Source organism: Acipenser ruthenus, chromosome 1 (assembly GCF_902713425.1).
Source record: "Acipenser ruthenus chromosome 1, fAciRut3.2 maternal haplotype, whole genome shotgun sequence".
NCBI lineage: Eukaryota > Metazoa > Chordata > Actinopteri > Acipenseriformes > Acipenseridae > Acipenser > Acipenser ruthenus.
Window position 1 is genome coordinate 31,375,123 of NC_081189.1, and position 21,764 is coordinate 31,396,886.

Here is a 21,764-nt window from a genome sequence, read left to right on the forward strand (position 1 = left end):
TGGACAAAAAATAAAAACACCTTGGATATATAGCACACACTTTTCTGTAAACTAGCTCTTAATCACATGATGACTCACTTGTGTAACTGTCATCCCTGACATCTGTTCTGCAATATGTCAGTGCCACATCTTCAGGTCAGTTTCAGTCACAATGGGATAGACAGCTGATCCGATAGTCTTGAGGGTAGCAGGTGCTTCCTTATCTGAAACTGCTCAAAAATGAATGTTTTACAAGGAAATGTAAGTGGGCCATCCTGGGGAACATTTTTCATTGCTGATTTCCACCCCCTGCAGTACATCCCTGAAAGAATAACATGCTGGTAATCATTGAGGAATGTTCATGTATCCTTTGTCATGTCAAATCACTGCCATCCAGGCCTCCCATTTTGGCCCAGCACTCTAACGACACTAATGACAGGTGTTTCAAATGTATTTTTGTCCAACACCTGTACATTTTACTTCTTGTTTTTTATTTCAAAATGGATTGTACTTAAAGGGTAAAAAACTTCAAGTGTCATTGCTTTTATTTGTTCAACTTTCCCTTACCATTTTATTAGTGGTACAACCATTCCGAGTGATGTTGCTTGAAGATTACATTTTAAGTTAAACCAACATCCACATTTTTGTACTTCCTGATTCCAAAGACATCACATGATCGGTTGCTTTCTCAACTCTTCTGGCCCCACCTTATTCTACTATTCCGATTGGTTCAGCAGAGTGTAAAGGTTACCGCATTATATGATTTTTTTGGACTCGGTACAAAAGCAGCCTGCAAATAAGATTCCACAGGCTCTGGTAAATTATGATTTGAATTCAATTTTGGAGCAAAAGAACTCTAAACCAGTTGGAATAATTGTTAACTGCATAAAAATGTAAGGGATAGGTGAGAAAATAAATAAAATAAGATGTGAAGCTACCAACCCTTTTAATAATTGAACATTGATTGTTTTAATAACTTTTTTTATTTTATTTTCAAGCCATGGCTGCCTAACCTTTTTACAAGGCTTAACAGTGGATTGTAGCTTAACCCTACCTCAGCGGCTGCTTCCAGGACAGTTAAGATCACATTTATTTTGTTACTCTGTATTATTTTATATTACCAGGTTATTTCTTACAAAGCCACTTAGTATTAACTTCAAAGTTACATTATGTCATGAGTAAAACTACAAGCAGACTAACAATTTGGATAAAACTAATTTTTTGAATATTTATTATTAATATATTTCAAATGGTTTAATCAGAGATATCATTATCTCCAAACCTGAGCAATACTTCCATATATGAATGATGGAAACTTTAGAACAAATTATATTTTATATTGTGCAAATAGTGAGTCCCTTTTTGATAACCGGGGAAAGATTACCTGGTTGCAGCAGAGAAAACACCACCTTTTATACATGACTTCATACAGTAATGGAAGCATACATTTGCGCTGCGGTTTTCTTCATTTGAGACAAGGTACCCCTGAATCCACAACATTGTTTGTGTTTAAAATGAAGAAATAAGGTAGTTAGGAAGAAACATTTTAATGTATTTGAATAGCTATGACTTTATAGTCAATAAAAAACGCATCATTTCACAATGCCAGCAACCAATCAATAAAAATTCAAATCAAAATCTATCTTTGCAAAATTGCCTTACTATATGCACCTGAATATAAATTACACCTTTTACATTTTTATATCAATGTACACATAAAACAGACGGAAATCTGTGTTTCTGTTTTTGAAGAATGAAAGGGTTTGCGCTGATTTTATTATTGTTTGTTTGTTTGTTTGTTTGTTTGTTTGTAAAGGGAGGGACTTAGTGGATCAGGGGCCACCATTGGGCACTAATGGGAACAGGCAGTCTCTCAAGAGAGACCAAGGATTGGGGTGAACTAATCTCTCTAACCTCTAACACCTTCAGGGCAGGGTAGGGAAGCACTAAAATTCACTGTGTACACAAAATTATTTCACAGGATATGACAAAAAAAATAGTTCTGTGTTGTTTAAGCACAAAAATGAGCACCATTACAAAAATTCACTATACACAAAATTATTTCACGGAATAGGACAAAAAAACACAACAATTATATGTTATTTATGGTGAGCTACGTTATTTTCTTTTTTCACTTTTCTTAAAACTTTCGCACTGAAAATCACGAATTTTAAAAATACTGTACACACTTACAACCAAACATTTAAACCAAAACCACCAGAGAAGATGCAAATAGCAAAACAGTGATGTAAAACCCCATTACAAAAATGAGCATTTTCATTACTTAAATATTGAAAAAAGTCTGTACGGATTTATATTTAAAATGTTTTCATTCTATTGCTGAATATTTAAAATCTTTTTTTTTTTAATTCCTTGCCAAACTGTCAAAACTGACAGTGGTGTTATAGAATCTGAATTTGGCCAATATGAAATACACATTTATATATTGATGTTTTCTAGTCAAATGTGACAAAATGTGGTCTCTGTATTCAGGGAAAATTCATGTGTATTTGAACAATGGTTTTCCGAAATTCAGCGAATTGCTACTGACAATTGTGTGCTTCCATTAGTTTGTCAATTTATTTTATATTGGCATCTCTGCTTAAAAGTCCCTTGAACAAAAGCCACATATAGTCTCAGTCTCTGCCAGCAAATAATTACAATGATTCTTCCACTTGTTTTTTGTTTAGCCCTCTCCCCTTATGAACATTGTGGGTAAAGGGTCACATCATTATTGTTTGTCTTTGTCCTTTTGGTTTTGTGTTATTTTTGAAAATTCACAATTCTATGCAGTGAACCTTTAGCAGAATGTGGTAGTATACCCTAACAAGGTTTTATATCAACACAAATGTACAGCATGGTGAGCGTGTTTATCACAAACTCTGATTTAGATTTTATCAGTTTAAATAAATGAAGTGTCTTTGTGTATAAATGTGTGATTTGTGGTTTTAAGTTGCAGCAGTAGAACAAGATGATTCTAATTTTAGATGTTTTTTTTTATATTATTATTATTATTATTTGCATGTTTAAAACATTATTTTCGCTTTCCAAATGCATATGCAAGTATAATATGAATTTCAATACAACATGGAAACCATTTTAAGAGTTGTAAGTTTGAGTCATGTTGCCATGTGGGCTACCAGCTAAAACCACTGAAGTAGACAGAAGGGTTTCTATGGCTGTGTAGGTCCTTCGTGCTAAATTTCTTGGTGGTTCCCAAGTTTAATACTGTTGTGTTTTTGATTAAAATGTATTTTTACAGATGTAGTTTTTACTGCCAGTTAGATTTGTACATTACCATTATTCTGAATGGGGACAGACAAGACCCTAAAGGGACACTGTACTGTACATCTCATTTAAGCACCCCACCCCCATGAGCATGGATGAGTTAGACAACATTTAGTCTCTACCCATATTCAGCTTGATTATACATTCCGAGATGCCAAACATACGTCTGATTGAAAATGCTGCAGTATATTGTGTACCGTGATCATAGTGCAATTTCACATAGTACAGACATCATTTGGAATACGAGTGATTGGTGTTGCATGCTGATTAGCTCCTTTTAAACAACAGTCAGAGAATACAATGTTATATGATTTATCTGCAGGGTAAATGCAATAATGCATGCAGTACCACTAGTTGGTTATAGAGCTGATAATAATGCATAGCATATTGTGGGCTTTAAAACTTTTCCACAGCTTTCAGATCCACAAATTGGACACCCACAAACATGAATATTAAAGACTTAGATTAGGTGGCTCTTTGATGTTAAGAATATAGTGAAAGAGAACAGTTTACCCATCCTCTTTTATTCTACTAAGCACACACCTCAAGATTAGAAGTGGGCAGATCCCATAGCTGTTTTTCCTAGAAATAATATCACTAGAATTGTGCTGTAAATTGTATAGAGTTGAGAATAGGGGTTTGTAGCTTAGCAGTCAGTTACCGTTGGTCAATGTTGACAGAACTACTTTGACTGTTTTAATATTGGTCTCCAAGAAGTCTTCCAGATATTGACTGACTGATCAGTGACCGTGCTGAATCTAGCAGACGGAAGAATACATTTTTTTTTTTTAGACATTCACAGGCTTAGTACAAAGTCACTTGGTTTGATTTGAAAAGAAAACAAAACTACAGAGTAATGAAACTTGGCAAATGGAGGCCAAACAGTGGGTTACAAGATTGAAGTACAACCAAACGGGTCGTGGACATTACTGTAACCAAAAACTTTATTGCTTTAAAAGTTAATTGCCAATCGTGTTTTTTAAAGCTACTAGAAAAAAAAAAAAAAAAACTGATAATATTCTGTATGCACAAGCAAAAGCAGGCTTTTACAGATAAAATATGTTTTTCTCTTTTAGTCTTACCTACTTGCCACTCACTGTTGTTTGGTCTGCACATACTAATTACTGGGCTTCCAATTCTTACTAACTGTTTAGCTAGTGTAGTTAAGCGTATACAAACATGAGCGTTTTTAAAACATAAAGCATGTGTAGAATTTCAAAATGTAAGATTGAAGGCCCAATGCACATTGTATTTGCTGATGAAGTGGTCTTGTTGAATTACATTAAACCATTCTCTGCCAAATTCCCCTTTGGGGTGCCATTTTGGCTCAACAAATGGAGTTATCACACATTTGGAATCCTGTGAGTTTTTTGTTTGTTTTCAAACCCCATATTGATAGTGACTGTTGCAGCTGTTTAAAGTTAGTAGACTTAGCCAACGAGAAAATTGTGTTCTAGCCATTTTAAACACGTAGGCATACATACATTTATTAATTTAGTTTCAATATCCATTTAAGTAAAGGAAAATATATGAATTGTGCCTACTGGCAGTAAGTGTTTTAAATAGTTATCTTCAGGTGTACCCCCTTGTTGAGTACTGTATAGAAGCAATATGGGGTACAATCTCACATTTAAATATGTATGTATAATAATCAATCTATCTAACACAGGGTAATACTAACAATTCCATCTGTATTTGCTTTTTAATATATTTTTTCTTTTGTTTTTGTTTTTTCTTGTTTGCAGTGATGTGATAGCATGACCTTCAGCTTGGTTGATGGTTGCATGACCTGCGGTTGCATGACTTTGAGTAAAGCCTGCATAACCCATCAACTAACACATCACAGTTCCCTTAACACGTAGCGGAGAGGTCTCAAAAGAGGAGATATTCGCCCACCCAAAAGCCGAAGCTTGCCTGGGCTACTAAAATGCTGCAATCCTGTCAAATACAGAACAAGCGCCAGGACTCTTAAAGGAAGGGTGGCACTGTTTACTGTGTAATGTGTTGTGGAAAGGGCAGGAGCATGTCACTTTATTATCCCCATTCTTGCTCTTGTTATTTTCAGCCTGGATGGCACCACTTCAAAAAGTTATTTGGAGATATTGAGAATCAAAAGAGCCTATTCTCGAACACTTGGTATGCTATCAATGTTGAATAGCTGCACGGACAAAATCTGTATTTCTCAGCTTGCGATTGCTGTATTAAGAAAAAAAAACAAAAAAAACACGAAAGAAAAACATGCTTTATGTTGTACATTTCTATTTTGACCATATGCAAAACATATTGAGGAAATGACTTTAATACAAGGTCCGGCTTTTTTTTTATTGAGCAGAGAGATCTTTATCTCTGAATTATTATTATTATTTTTTAATTCTCTGTTTATTTTAAATGGACATTTAACCCTGTGCTGTTTCCATATTGAAATGCATGTCTCCCTAAATGTTAGTGACTTACTAATAATTTTTATCATTCGTTTGCTTGGTTTTCTTCCATTCATTTTCTTTTCAAATGCAATTGTGCTCTGTTTTTCATAGTAAGTTACAACAATAGATGACTACCTTAAAATAAAGCATTGATCTATCTAATAGGGTGAAAATGTGTTCAGATAAAAGGTTGTTGAACAATTATGCCTTTTATATTGGTGTATTTATTTATCAATTCTTATTTACATATGCAGTATTGAGCAAGATTTGATACATCCACTTTTTTTTGTATATTTTATTTTAGATACAGTACTTATTAACAGGTCAAGACCCGTTTTAACTGTGGTCAACTCTGTCCAGGAAAACTAAAGTGGACTGAAGAATTTAATGTAACGAAAAATGTCATGGTTGACAACACAGAACCACTGATGATTATGACGCACCTGTAAAAGGCAAGAATATACATAGTGGACTCTTCTGTGGGTTTTGAGATTCTGGAATTGGTGACATTTTTTGAGAATATAGCATTGTTGCCACAATGCTCCCATTCTCTCAATGCTTACAGTGACACACATTTTACAGTAGCTATTGTGTGGTGCATGCACAGTTTGGGCAAAAGCTTGTAAAGAACTGCTGAGGCATTTAGCAAACAATCTTCTATTTGGCGATTGCTAATAAACAAAGTACTGAGCAAGGCATTTTTTTTTTTTTTTAAACCTTATGTCATATACTGTTGTTTGCTTGGCATGTATGCATAGAAGCCTGTGAGCCAGCAGGATATTTTGGTTGCAAATTCAAACATTCTTTTGCCTCACTCCCTAACAGTTATACAACTGATTACAATCAGGATGCCACTGGAGTTCAATTATAAAATCATGTTCTTGGAATTCATCTACCCCACTCAATAGCAGCAATTAAGTTATTTTCTGTTTGATGGTTTTGACAAGAATAATGTTTAGATTGCTTCACTTTTAGTACAACAAAGACATGTAAAACAAAATCTATGAAAGGAGAGGCCACTGTGTTTAATTGGCAGGTTTTATTATTTTTGTTATTATTTTTTTTCTCTAACAGGACCTGGCCATTATTGTAGTTTTAAGCAAGTAAAGTTTTCCATTTGCCAAGTTTTATATTGGTTGTATACATATATGTACATAATGTGAGAAAAGTTTTAGGAGGAGTTCAAATGGGTCATATGAAAATGTGTGGTTGAATTGAGGGGGAGGGGGAGGGGGAGGGGGGGGGGGTCACAGTCTCTTTCCATTTAGAAATACAATATGCTTCCTTATGCTGCAAAAATGTACAGTTGTTAAACAAGTTGTAAATAAAGCTTGTATAAAAATGCTACTTTGTCTAACTTCCTTTTATTTAAAATTTCCTCAGAAACTTCCATGTTTACATCCCCAGGCAGTTGGAGTTTATGATCTCTCAGAATATCCCCAAGATACCTTTCTAAAAGTGAAAGGTTGTTTGAGGCACAAAGTAAGTGAACTTTAGAGTAGAGTTGACAAGTCATCATAAACCACCATGGTAATCAGCATGTTATAATTCTCAAACCACTTGTGTTATATGTTGATGTACAACATAATTGTAACATAATTTGAGTTTTTATGGTACACAAGAATGTATGATGAAAATAAAGACCAGATGGCTGTATGTTTCAGGAAATGAAATCCAGAGATTATTTTATGAATGATACAAATTGTATTTTTTCTGTAACTTGCCCATTGTAGAGATACATCTTTTGTCACCAGAGGGCAGTGTTAACTTGGGAGTATGCAACATGCTGAAATAGTGTGCCCACAAGTAGTTTCAAATGATCCATTATTTGGCTGTTATTTGTTAAATAGGTACATTCAATAAGAAAGAATAAACTTTTGACGAAACTAGATATTTTTACCACAAGCAAAAAAAAAAACAGTAGTGAAGAAATGTGCTCGATTGCAGATTGACTGGGTCTTGGAAACAAAACCTGGTGCAAATAAGTACATGATTCGAACAAAGAAACTTTACACAGGGTCTAGGTTGTCACCAAGATTTGGTTTAAGAAAAATAATCCAGGCCCTTAAAAAAGGAAAGCCCAAACCATGTGTAATGTTGGAAAAGGATTCTAGAAGTTTTAATGGAACAGCCACAAATACATTAATAAGTACCACTGCCTTAGACCTAACTCATAAAAATAACCAGCCTTAGACCTAACTCATAAAAATAACCACTGGACAGCAAACACACAAAGAACATGCATAATAACAGTCCTGGATGTGAAGGGTTTGAAAGAGCCACAGGTGTGCACCACTGATCTAAGGCAGCTTGTGGAAAATCATTAGGTAAAGGAGAGCCTGCTGTACTTTTATCTGTTTGTGTGACCCTTGACCTTTCCTGCAATCTGGCATTTCAACCTTTAACTCTGCATTCATGGGAGAAATAAACAAGTGCACAGCACATAGTACCCAATTTAAACATGCAGGTTAGGTCAAGAATAGGTTGGGTTGAAAATAACACATGTGTTGGTCATGTTCAAACAGATACAGATTTTATGTTACTTGCTTCTTTATCAGTGGACCCTTATAGCATCCAGTGCCCAATACAATCCACATGAATTTAAACTATTTTCATTTCCAAAATGGCATCTACAAACCAGCTGTTTAGCTGCAGATTTGTAGCTGGTAATGTTCTCTAGGACAATGTGTAAAACGGCTGTACAAAGGCAATGGCTAGCAAATGATATGCAGCTTTTCAAAGAAAGAGTTGTGTACATAAGGCACTTGAAAATTATCATTCAAGACATTTACACAGGGGTAATGTTATAGAATGAGCTCTTAAATGTATTTGAGATTTATAACATTACCTTTTGAAAGTTTTATTGATAGTGTTTAGAACTTAATTTGCCCAGGGTTTCAATGTGTTGTGGCAATGAAATTAGGCTATTGCTGAAAATAAAAACTGCTGTACACAGACTAAATGAGCATCAACACATACATAACGTAGAACAACATATCATCCTACACACTTGCTGTTACGTACATTGTTAAATTAACAAACAGATAATATTCAACTCTAGTAAACTGATATTTTAAAGTGTGTAAATGGAAGCTTATGTTTTAAGTATATGGCTCATTCTACAGAAACGGGACAAATTGAGTCCCCACCTCAAAGTAAAGTGTATTTAAATATTTAAAAAAGGTAATAATTCGGCAGATGCAGTAAACATATATTTTGTTAGCTGTTTTTATTAAAATGTAAGAAATATGCATAATTATTTGTATGCAATATTAAACTTTAAGAGTGATTTTCTATGAAAGTTCAGTGTCCCCACTTCCAGCTCTTATACTTTCTTATCAAAAGTATCTCATGGAATCCTTTTAAAACATGATAATATGTTTTTTGTGCCTGAAAATCATGGATTAGGTTTATTATGCGTCATTACCATTGCATGTTATTCTGCTATGATTAAATGTTTTACTAAACAAATTATTATAGTTTAGAATTAAACTATAGGCAAGGTCAGAGTGTGTAGGCTTCAGATTTTTATAAATTCATAAAATGCTTAAAATTGTCATTACTGTAACAACTTATTTTGTACCAGTAATGACGGAACTGTTATGGTAATGACACTTTTTAGAAATGCTTTATACTAAATTATTGTTAAATATAAATTAATTCATCAGTATTTCACAAAAGTATTTTCTACGAATGCAGAACGACTAGGTGAGGGGCATTAATACCCTTTAACACTAGAACTACCGGAGTGGTCTTTTTGACCGATCACGATTTTTAAATGCTTTCTCTCCACTGATTTGGCAGCTAGGCGTCTGCTTTTTTGACAGAGAAGACCCTGCATATTCAAACCCAGGGTCACTTTGCTTGGGATTCCAGATGCGGTGGTAAGGCGTTATCGTCTCACCCTGCAGGTCATCCTAGACCTAACAGCTGAATTTCACCTTTTCATCACCTGGTTGACTGTCCTCCTGGTAACACCAACAGCACTGACTGGACGATCCCCAGGCTTCAGCACTACCTCCGTAGTAACAACATCCCCTCATATCCGCAGCATGTAAGGAGAATTTGTTCAATATCTTCCTCTCCTCTCTACAGCATTCTTCCCGTCGCAGGCATTATGACGAAAGCACAGATCGTCGCCTTCTAGCTTGCTCCGCACCCACTGGCCCATCTCTGCAAAGCTCAGCACCTATATCTGGGAAACGCAGAAGGCGGGACCTTCATGACACCTGCCAATCAAAGGCTCATTCAGCAGTTCCCGAGCATCCAGAACCAGAGACTTTCACAGTCAGGAGTGGCCGCTCCCGCGATCCATCTCGGGGTTTCAGCACCCCTGATAATCAACCGTCCCACTCCACATAACTTCACCACCCCCAGCTTTCCCCACGCTCCCCCTGCCCAGAACAAAAAATATTCTCAAATCATTATTTTCAAATCTCGGCACCCCCCTAGCACCAGAAAAGACGCTGGGTCCTCTCACTGCCATCGAGTTTCTAGGCATCACCCTGGATTCTCAATCTTTTTTAGCTTCGCTCCCCTGGGGAAAAAAAACAATGTATCGTATCCATTATTTATACTTTTCTGTCCGGTCCCCCTCCTACCAAACATAATCTTCTGTCCCTCCTAGGCCATTTAAACTACTCCTGCTCCATGGCCCAAAGATTCAGCACCATTCCTATACCCGATCAGTCCTCGTCATTGTACGAGATGTATCCGGTCGCTGTAGCCACGTTCCTTTGGGGGTCCACCTGGGCCCAAAATTCCATTCTTATCCACTCAGATAATTCAGCTACAGTCCAAATCATAACAAAGGTTGTTCATCCACCCACATATAAGGCCCAAGAAACTGCTCTTTTCAGTATCACTCCTCACTCACTGCAAACGTATTGGTCATCCTGGAATTGCTTTAAAAATGTTCACATTGCATTCAACATTCCCTTCCCTTCATTTTTAATGCCTGTAGTATCATCCTTTATTTTGTCCCTTAAAACCAAGTTTTCATTAAAACAAATATTACAAAATGCTTTTACAGAAATGTGCTCTTAAGTGTTAGTAGCCTGTCCGGAGGAAGGGCAATCGGATCAGCCATGGATTCCCAGAGGTTTAGTTCCCAACTGGGGTTTTGTTTTCCTCTCCTGCGCGCTGACGATTATTTGTTAAAGGTTGGCTAAACCTTCAAGGGGGCTACATCCAGTACTACTCACAGCATTGAGACCTGCATGTTCTTTTTGGGGGTCTCCGCCTTGTCCAGTCGGCCACGCAGCGAGCTCTCAAACCAAGTTAGGTATGATGCCAAATGAATGCGCATATATAACTGTGGCAGAGCAGGGCTCTGCCCTTGGAAATACTGGCAGGGATGGAGTTAAATTCTCCTCCCTGCCCAGGTTGATTGCGTCAGGTGGGAGCAATCAATCAATCAATTATCCAATTAAACACTCAGCCACCTGGCATAAAAGGAGGCCTCAGCCTCCCATGGGGGGAGAGTGAAAGAAAGAAAGAAAGAAAGAAAGAAAGAAAGAAAGAAAGAAAGAAAGAAAGAAAGAAAGAAAGAAAGAAAGAAAGAAAGAAAGAAAGAAAGAAAGAAAGGAAGGTTTTTTGTGTGTGCTGTTTTTTGTTCATTTTTGAAACCAGTGAAGGCAACGCCCAGCCTGGAAGACTTATTTTTGTAAGTTTTGTTTTGTGTTTATTGTCTGTGTTTTGAAACCTTTTTTTTTGGCCCTCGTGCCGGTTTATTTTGTATTTTTGGTATATTAAAAGCTTTATTTTTTAACTTTCCACAGTGTTTCTGAGTCTCAATCTCTGTCATCCTGTCACAATAACATACTTCTGTGTAATTTTGCATACTCCGCATTATTCCCAATAAATATTTGTACTAAAACATGTTGTGATTGGTGTTTGTCCCGAACGACTGAAAAAGTATTTTGGAACCTGGGTATTGTCATTATAAATGGTTTATTTCTTTACATATTTATTTTAAATCACTGTTTAAATCCTTGTGTCATTACCGTAACAAGCTGTCATTACAGTAACAATAGTTATTTTAGTGAATAAAACTGCAGCAGCATTGGCAGGAGTGGAAGTGATATTAATGAGGGGGTGAGGGATATTTAAAAACAGTAAGAGAGTTTGGTATGCTTTTAATCATTGGTAACATACCTTTTCATTAAAAATATCAGTACAATACCTGATGTAAGTGCCAAAACTAAGTTTAACTTTAATTGTATTAGTCAATAAATATGAAAATAAAAGTTTAACTTTTGAAAATTGAAAGAAATATTTTCCCTTATGTGTAATGTTATAATGCCTAGTCAATGTGATGTGTATTTCTCTTATACAACAGTTTTTAGTTGTGTTACGGTAATGACAGATTTATGTGCTAAAAGAAATTTGAACAAAACTATAAAAAAAATACATGAAAATTTCAGCTCGGCTGAGTTATGTTATATGCAGATAAGCTGTTTTCTTATTTAATTATGGTTGTTTCACTAAAAAATATCCCCTCAATTTCTCAATTTTGTGGAAGCCCAATTGCCTGCTTTCAGTGAATGACCCATATAAGTACTGTCAGGGGTTTAGCTGGCTTTCCTTTAACTGGATTGGAATTCAACCTCTGCTATGCTGCAGATTGTCATTTTCTCATCAAAGTCCCACCCCCTGACATTGAAGGTCGTCATAACAAAACGAGAGGACTTTCTTGTTACTTCTGCTGTTTTAACTATAAAATACTGAATTGAAGAATCCCATTAATCAAGAGGTTGATAAATGCAGAACTGAAATTTATTTAAATTTTATCTGAACCATACAGTGTGTATATATATATAACTAGCTTTTTTAAGGAAAAAAGAAGAAATGTATTATATATCCTTCCACTGAGAAAAAATAGTCCCTAAGGACAGTTTCATTGTGACATATATATTTTAACTTTTTTTTTTTTATTTGCCATAAAAACATTAAATTGAACATTGCCATTTATAGTAACATTTCAAGATTAAATAGCATTTGGAATTGAAAGCAGACTGATTTTCCACACCTGAGTGAGGATTCATGGAACAGCCAGCCACTTCACTGGTACTTGGGGTCGACTTCGAGGGAGGGGCTTTTGAGTGTGAGGCTGTGGATGGAGACGTCTTTGTAAATCCTACTACAGGTTTTGCGTTCTTCAAGAGAAGCTGGCTAATAATTTTGGAAGCTGTTTTCACACCGATGGCCGGAAACCGAAATAATTTCCTTGGACTACAAACCAGCATTAGATAATATGTGGACAGCAATGCTTCGAGTAACGTACTGAAAGACCACCTTGCCCTGAGATGCGAGGCATCATGTTTCCGAGGTAATTAACACCAATATGTACACTTAATTTATCCAAGCCATTTTATAAATATATATAATTCATAAAAGTTGCATGTTCGACAAAAGTGTGATATTCTGAAATTCCTTTATAATTTGTACATTGCAGACTAATAGCAACTTTCCAATCTAGTGAAATGCCTGCTAGTTACAGTGTGCTTACATTATACGTACATTCTTTATGGAAACACATAGTATAATTATTAATTGAACATCTTTAATTGTTAAATATGCCCTCAATTGCATTAGATTGTGTCAAAATCAGTGTATCGCTCCTTGTTGAAACAGATATTAAAATATGCAGTATACAAGAAAACAGATGAAGCAAAAGAAAAAGAAACATTTACTTACTAGCACTCCAGACAAATGTCTGACCAAGGTTTTATGCAAAGTCTCTGCTGAGAGAAGTGAGGGAATTTCATGACCATGCCCATTATAGAACTATAACTCCTACATCCTAATTAATATTGCTATTAGTAAACTTAAAGGCTATTCTGTTAGTCCCAAATAAATATGTATTGTAATTGCAACCAGAAGTTTGTCCATTAACTTAACAGTATCCAATTATAATGGGCATCTTACTGGGTTGCTAGAATACAATGAATGAGAGAGAGATGGTTTGAGTTTGACAGCCCATGTAAGTGGGTGTGATTAGGAAATTGTAAGCACCCATCCCTAAATGTTGCTAAACAGTAACATTAAATAAACATTTAGAATATATCGAGCATATGGTATTTGGGTTGTAAATATGTTTTTATTCTCAATTTGTTTATGTTTACTTTGTGCTTGTCTGGAGAATCCTAAATGTTAGGTCTAAACACACTTATTCAAACCATGTGACCTTTCAGCTCCATATACTCTTTGTTTATATTAATGTAGAGTAGGTGAAAGAGCTGAAAGATCATGTTGTCACATGATTTGCACAGAACGAGGAAGCCTGCTCAGTCTCGGTACTGAAACAACAATAGCAGAGCAACAAAACCATGTACCACTGAATAATTTCACTCAGAAATGAAAAAAAAAACAATTAAAAGGACATCTGAAATTACTTACTCGTTAAACAAAATTCTCAATTCCATACATAAAAAATGGAAAACACAATTGTATGTTTCTAATAGAAAAAAAAACACAAAGACCCTCCACATTGGTGATCACCACTCATTAATGACAGCTTTGCCCCAGGCATCATTACTCACCCTAAATGACTTGCAATGACTGTTAATCACCTCTCTGTCGGCACTTTATGTTTAAATGGGAACACTAAAGATATTCCTCAGGAGACCTTGGTCTGAATCCAGCCCTTTCATTTCACTCTGGTGGTTATTTGGGTTTGTATTGAAATTAGTTCTCATAGTCAGAAACTGGCAACAGACTGGTACCAAAACTAGCAAAGTAAACCTACAAACAATTGCACTCCAATGTGACTGGCACTACTTCAATTCATAATGAACATGATGTATTTTCTTGTTATAATAAAGTTATTCATTGACTGGTTTCCAAATCAGATTGGTAGATATGTACAGCTATAGCCAAATGTTTTGCATCACCCTATAGAATTAACACATTGAATGAAACCTGCTGAATAATGTTACGTTAACATATTGAATTACATACCGCTTTGTAGTTTTCCATATACTTAACGAAAAACTGACAAAAAATAAAAAATGTGACATTTTGAAATCTAACATGAAATAGTCTACTGCTATTATGACTTCCAGTAGACTTTTGCTAACTAAAGAAACATTTCAATACATCTTTTTTCGGTTTCAGACATTCAAAAAGGACATTCTTGTCATATAATTAAAAAAGAGAACAACATTAGTTACTGTAAGTTCTCAGTATATTATAAAATAATATGCAATGTTTGGTATCACAATAACAGAATTATAATGTGTGTCTTTGTTGAAGCCAGAACAACCCTACAGACAAGTGGATCCCTGGACTTCGTATCTCTTTAAACGCTATACGCAGCACTCATGGTTGGAAATGTCATTCTAACCAAAATTAGACTTTAACTGAAGTGTTTTTCTTCATAGTTTTACACCGCCATTTGTTTTTGCTTAGTTGTGGCCCAATAGTAATGCTCTTAGCAGCAGCCATTGCACTGTGCCAAACCCTTCACTAGAGAGCCACAACTGGCACAGAACCACCAACTTGGACCTCATTACTGCTGCTAGAGTTATACATCATACATGGTAGATTTTGTAAAAAAAATATTCTGTAATCCCCCCCTAACACTCCCCCCAAGTATTGTGAATTCAAACAGACCATGTAGTGTCGTGAAAGGAAGGCGGTCAGTGGATTTGCTGTTGACTTCTAGAACCTTCATTAACAAAGCTACAAAGATGGAGGCAGTAGGGGGAGGTACAGTCTGGTTCTCAGAGGTTTCAGGTTACTGTTATCTTGACTCATTTAAAAGTGCCTGTCCACCTCATTAACCTCTGGAACCTGAACTAAACAAGTGAGTGGTGAGAACTTTTGTGCCATCTTCATTAATTCATGGGAAACGTAATATTGCATTGTACAACGTGTCTGGGGGGCACAGTGGAAACATGCCCTTGATCAAGAGGCCTTCAACTCTGGAGTTGGCTGGTTCAATGTCAACCATGTACCTGTTTCTAATGTAAATTACACAGTGTGATGTTGGTGCTCCAATAATCCATAATAAAACCCATTTTAACCTTGTGTGGCCATATGGCCACATGTAGCACTCTCTCATATGAGGGCTATTAGGTCTGCCAATATTGCCAACAATTGTCCAATTTTGTATTCAGCACTTAGTATTGACATTGTTTGAGTCCAGTTGCCTGACCACATAGGCATTCTCAGTTGCTGCTTGGTCACCAAACATGGCAGTACAATTTTGGTAAGTCTGAAAATATTTTGTCAAGATAATCTTTTCATGTAACGTTTTTTTATTTGCTTATTAACTTGTTTAGAAATATAACTTCACAAATTTACAGTTGTTCTTTTCCTGATGACGTAAACATGTGTGTCACCATATGGTCACACTAGGTTTAGGTGGGATCAGAACAGTACAAGTGCTTTTTTAGTGCAGGCTTTTTTCACCTATGGCTCTCTCTGGGAAGTTGACGGTGCAGGAGCCCCTTGATATGCTTCAAGCTGAAGAGGAGGAAGGATACACAATGTCTAAGTTGTTTTATTTCTGGATTACTAACTTTATTACCTGTGCACAAGAAGTCAATGCTACACATCTAGAACTGTCCATACAAGTCTGACTATTTTGTACACTGGTTAAAATTCAGACTGGGAAGCAAAGCACCAAGTTTGTGCCCAGTCTCTGCCAGTGCATTGAGTTGCCTTGCCCTGTCGATCACACTAGCTTGCACTGTATGTACACTACTGACCACTACAGTATTACTGTACCTTTTATTATTCATCCCTGGTAACAGATGAATCAGAAATAATTGAAGCTTGTTTAACAAAATGATCAACTTCAGTGCTCCCTCTTTGTAAGGAGGCCTTTTATATCACAGAACTAGTTATAAGATGACGTGGTCGTGGCTCCCATTTTGCCCTGTAATGCCATTCCACTAGTACTTTCTTTCTTGTTATAAGGCGGAACACAAATAGCATGGCCTCGTAACTATGGCCCCTGACTATAGCATTATAAAGAGGGAGCACACTTTGCCTACAATGAGAATGTTTTCTTTTAGAAGTGCCTGTGTCATTGCAACTGGAAATAATAAAAGTGTTGAGAATGTGGGGCAAGAGGTTTACAATAGTTCTATGTGCAGATCTGAATGCGCAATGTGGACTGTAAAAAACGGAGCAGGGGTGAGTATAGAGAGAGATACATATGGACTGTGAGAAAAGCCGTAATGGGAATGAGTAATTCTGCCTGCACCCAGCAGTGAGCCTGGAAGTCAGATACACTGCATTTAAAGGGGAACTCTTTTAGATTATTAACTGTTTACAACATGTTTACTAACGTGTTAACAAATGTTAAATTTGTGTTAATAGTTAGTAAATATATAATACCCTGTTGATAAAATAATAATAGAAAGCTATAATAAGATAAAACCTGATCTCACTTGCTCAACATTACTACAGTAACATCTTTAAAATAGCTTTTCAACAAACATAACCCCATTACAATTTTTTGATATCCCAAAGTAGGTATCTAATGTTTGCTGAAAGTTATTTTTTTATTATTTTTTTATTACAAATAATTAACTGTAAAATGAACAACATGTGTTAATACATCAGTAAGCTAGTTGTTAACAGTCATCAAAGGACCCCCTAAAATAATGCTTGAGTATAATTGTGCTCCAGAGCGCAGCATTAAGCCTACAGAAAAGTGTCCTGGAGAGGCGATGTGTGTCTGAGGCCTCTTCTATTCGAATTAAACAAAAATAAATAAAGCAGGCCATGTGAAACCAAGCCATGTATAACTCTGAAGAAGGACATCCATCAAATTTCTTGACTGCATTTTGGGTCAGTATGGTTTGAGGGTTTTTTTCTTTATATAAACATTTCAAGCATAAGGTTTTAGTTAGTTACTTCTTTGTGTTGTATCTTGCACCTGTATATTATTAAATCCTTGCCACAAATTATACTGTAAAATGAGAGGTAAAGCAAAGTTGGCTTCAAGAAGTGTGGATTCATAGTCACCATGTAGCTGCTTGGGGCCCCATAACAGCATGTGTCACATAGGTATAATTTGAAATTTGACAGTTGTTCAATACACAACTGTATAGACTGTGATCCCTATACTCTAAAGCTCAGGGTTCAGACTACTTAAGTCTGGCCAAAATTAGACCTGGCTAATCATTTAAAACATGCACAAGCTGTCTTTGTAAATGTTGACTTAAACTTTGCAGATATTTGCATGTTTTCAGCCTCAAAGTAATGTCTGTAAGGGTGAGTAAAGTTTAAAGCACAGTAAAGCCCCTTTCACACTGGCACTCCTACTCGGGTCCGGACCCGGGTTCTGGCTACCGGGTCATAATCACGCGTAGTGTAAAACCACATACCTGGGTCGTACCCGTTTTAACCCAGGTCTCAGCGACCCACCTCAGGATGTGGGTCAAAATGCTTTGACCCGGGTTGAGCAAGACAAAATGCATGACGGCGGACAAAATAACAAACAGCCATGCCTGCGTGAAGGTTTCTGTTTTACCATATTTGTGCTGTTGAGACACACCATGAGCCAGACTGCAGCAGGGATGAAGAAATCTTTGCTGTAATCAACATTTGGGCCGACAGTTCAATCCAGAGAAGCTTGGATGAAAGCATCTGTAACAAGCTGCTTCCGGGGCATTGATACAGGGATTGTTTACTCGCGTCTGTCACCCAGGTCAACCCTGCTTTATGAAATCCTGTAGCCAACCCGCATGATACCAGGACCTGACCCGTGTAGATTCTGACTCGGGTAAAGCATGCCAGTGTGAAAGGGGCTTAATATTAGATGTTTGTGTGCCTACAGAGTCATCTACAAGAGTATATTCTCAAGTGCCTTGCCTTTGTACATTTGATGGGGTTAGAAACAAAATATTAGATATTTTAGATGGGAGGGAAGCTTGCACCAGTCTTCCACCCTAAATCATGTTCCTGTGGGATACAATATATTGTAGAAAACAAAGAAGCTATTTAAGTTTGATTATAACTATCTGATTTGTTATCAATTGAAAAGGAGTATAATTCAGAGTATCTCAATGCATGCTTTATAACTTCCACTTTACAATTTGGAGACATGTATGGGGGGTTATCAGAAAGTTTAGGCTTACTGTGCTTTTTTAATATGGTGAGTTCTATTGTACCAGGGTAATACATTTGTAATGCTTTTAATTTTGTACAGCATGCTGCTGTTTTGACAAGAGTTGTGAACAAGATACTGCATTTCATTTAATTTTCAGTTTAAATAAAATAAATACAAGACACACAGACAAAAAAACATTAATGTCACTAATAGTCAGATGGCTGGTTGACCCAAAATTGGCAAACACTGACAAATTGTCTTGCATATTAAATCATCCACTTTAAAGTAGAAGTCACGTTTACATTTCTGAACACATTTATTTAACGCATTTAATAACAAAATGATTGCCTTTTTAGTTGGTATTGTGAAAGGCTACTGCCAATTACAAAGACTTCCTCTTGGGGGAAAGCTCTTCCCTTTTAGTTGAAAATAGTCAATGTACGGCTATATTAGTCAGTTCAATTTGTGTTCCTATTGCAATAAAGTTACAAACAAATTGGAAACTACTTTCTGCTGTGTTTCTTTCCACATCTACCTAGGTCTATTGTTACTCAAACACCAGCAACTTAACATTGCACATGATGTGCTCACTTGTGCAGTCTATTAAATATTAAACTATATTCAATCTATGGTGATACAGGTAAGTAGTTGAATATGAGGGACTAATCATGGATTCAGTTTTAATTATGTTGCTAATACTATATACTAAAATGCCAAATAACAAATACTGTGTGCCAGGATTTATTGCTATCATATGGCACAAATCATCAGATATCTGCAGTTGTGTTTGTTTTGTTATCTGGTACATTATAAGACAATAATTAGATTAATTTAGAAGATTCCTGTATGTTACAGTGAAGACAATAAAAATCATTAAATCTATAATGTTCTAATATTGTTGAAGTTAGAAAGTACGGTTTACCACATGTACTTGACCAATGTAATTAACAAAAAATAACACAGTACATAAAACTTAGTGTTTACTCTTGAATGGGTAATTTACCAATTACATTTGAAAATATGTTTCTTAAATGTGATTTCTCTAAATGCTTGTGAATTAAAATAATAATAATAATAATAATAATAATAATAATAATAATAATAATAATAATAATAATAATATAATAATAATAATTGGGACAAGGATTTGTAGAACAAATAAATAATAATTATAAGCTTAGCAATTACAATTTTCTGTGCTGACAGAGTATAGTTTGTGAAAGTGCACTGGAACATTTCTACACCCTGTGATGGAGTCCATTAAAGTTAATGATTCAGTGATGAGTATAGCTTTGGACAAGTTAAAAAGCATTCTGGTTTTCCATCTTGTAAAATATGCACAAAATCCACCATAAAGTGACATTCTGTGTATTGTTTGCCTCTTAGAAAAGCGTTTTTATAATAGATGTGTTGATGAAGTGTCCCTTAGAGAATATACAGTTCCGTACATAACACCATGTTCAATAAACTCAAGATTTTATTTAAAATTCTGTAGGCCTTTTCAGAATCATGCAAGACAATGGCAAGCTGAACTCACAAAATTATTTTCAAAGAAGGAACTTAAACCACCTTATGACCAAAAATGCAATGCCTGACTTGCTTTGCTTTGGTTACTGGAAATGTTTGTACTTACTTCATAGGCAGGCCCACAACAGTCGTATACATCGTGTGCAGTGACCCACAATGATGTTCAATTTTACTCACCAGTAAAAATACTTCCTTGGTAAAAGTTTGCTGTGTTCTCCTAAAGTTAGGGATTTGCTCTACTTTATCAGTAATGCTTGTTTGTTTACATTTCCCAAAGGTAGTTTAAAAAAGTTGTCTCCAAGCTTATTAGAAATTCTCTGTAAAACCTATTTCAGGTCAATTTTAATGACTAAATAGGGTCAGTTCGTTTCTAAAAACAATACAGTGGAATGGGGTAATATACAACCCCCTTACCCTATTTACCAGGGGATAACACCAGTGAACTAATATGGAGGTAAATTCTGGCAGAATGTAGATGTGTATCTGTTAAGATCATTAAAATATTGTTACAGGACTGAGACATAAATATACACCAAACATAGTTTTACTTACGGGTTAATATTGGACGGCCAGTAAGATGGCGTACTTATAATCACAGGGTATACAGTTGCTTTTAAAACATAAAGGATCTTGTCTATACTGTAAACAAAACACAAATTAAGCAGGTTGTTGATGTGCCCTGTATGAAATGCACCTGGAAACATCCACACTTTTAATAGGATCTCTTTAAATGAGAACAATTGTCACACTTCGGGACTGAACAGCAATTTTGCAATCTCATTTCAGTGATTTTAAGGTAAGGATTAAATTGTGATTTAAGGGTAGGATTAAGTTTATGTGTAGGTGGTCCTGGAAGCACATATATTCCTGAAGCATTTGGCAGCATGTGAATTGCCAATACACACAAATTAATATAGGAGAACAAAGAAAACTCTAAAGAAATACATGTTTATGGTACATTACCATGGGAAAAAATAAAAAAAGTATGGTAAAGCACAGACAAGCATTGCAAAGTATTATGGTAGACAACCCATACCAACTGTAATATATATATATATATATATATATATATATATATATATATATATATGTGTGTGTGTGTGTGTGTGTGTGATTTCCATACCCCATACAGTTTAAATTCCAGCAGTCAACATATGTGAATCCCCTAACAAATCAAATGGCACATCTGCCATACATTTACTTGTAAGAATGTTGCAGTCTCACTTTATAAAGCTGCCATTAACAGTTTGACAGCAAAAAAAAGGGCACTAGATTCCATCTTTGATGACTGTTTGAAGAAGGGATAATTATAATTATACACTGCTTAGGTGGCTGTTAAAGATCATAACCAGGGGACTCTACCTGGTTTCATCCAAGCAATTAGCACAGGTTGATTGGTTAATAACTATGTACAATAAGGTACTTACAAGTTACATTTGAAAGTTATTCATTCTTAATTTTGTAGTTTCTTTGATTAC

General features: G+C 35.7%; 1 protein-coding gene across 4 annotated transcripts in view; it reads left to right on the plus strand.

Moving 5' to 3' along the window:
• The window catches only part of LOC117421161 (protein Hook homolog 3), a 63,922-nt gene extending 56,991 nt beyond the window's left edge, over nucleotides 1-6,931 (plus strand). For 3 of the 4 annotated variants that reach the window (XM_059023576.1, XM_059023578.1, XM_059023584.1), the window contains one exon: nucleotides 978-3,242. In XM_059023576.1, the coding sequence (XP_058879559.1) occupies nucleotides 978-1,161 (184 nt within the window). In that variant the 3' untranslated portion in view covers nucleotides 1,162-3,242. Of the gene's footprint in view, nucleotides 1-977; nucleotides 3,243-5,012 lie in introns of those variants that run through there. The other variant, XM_059023587.1, reaches the window with a different exon arrangement.
• Nucleotides 6,932-21,764: the final 14,833 nt, after the last annotated feature.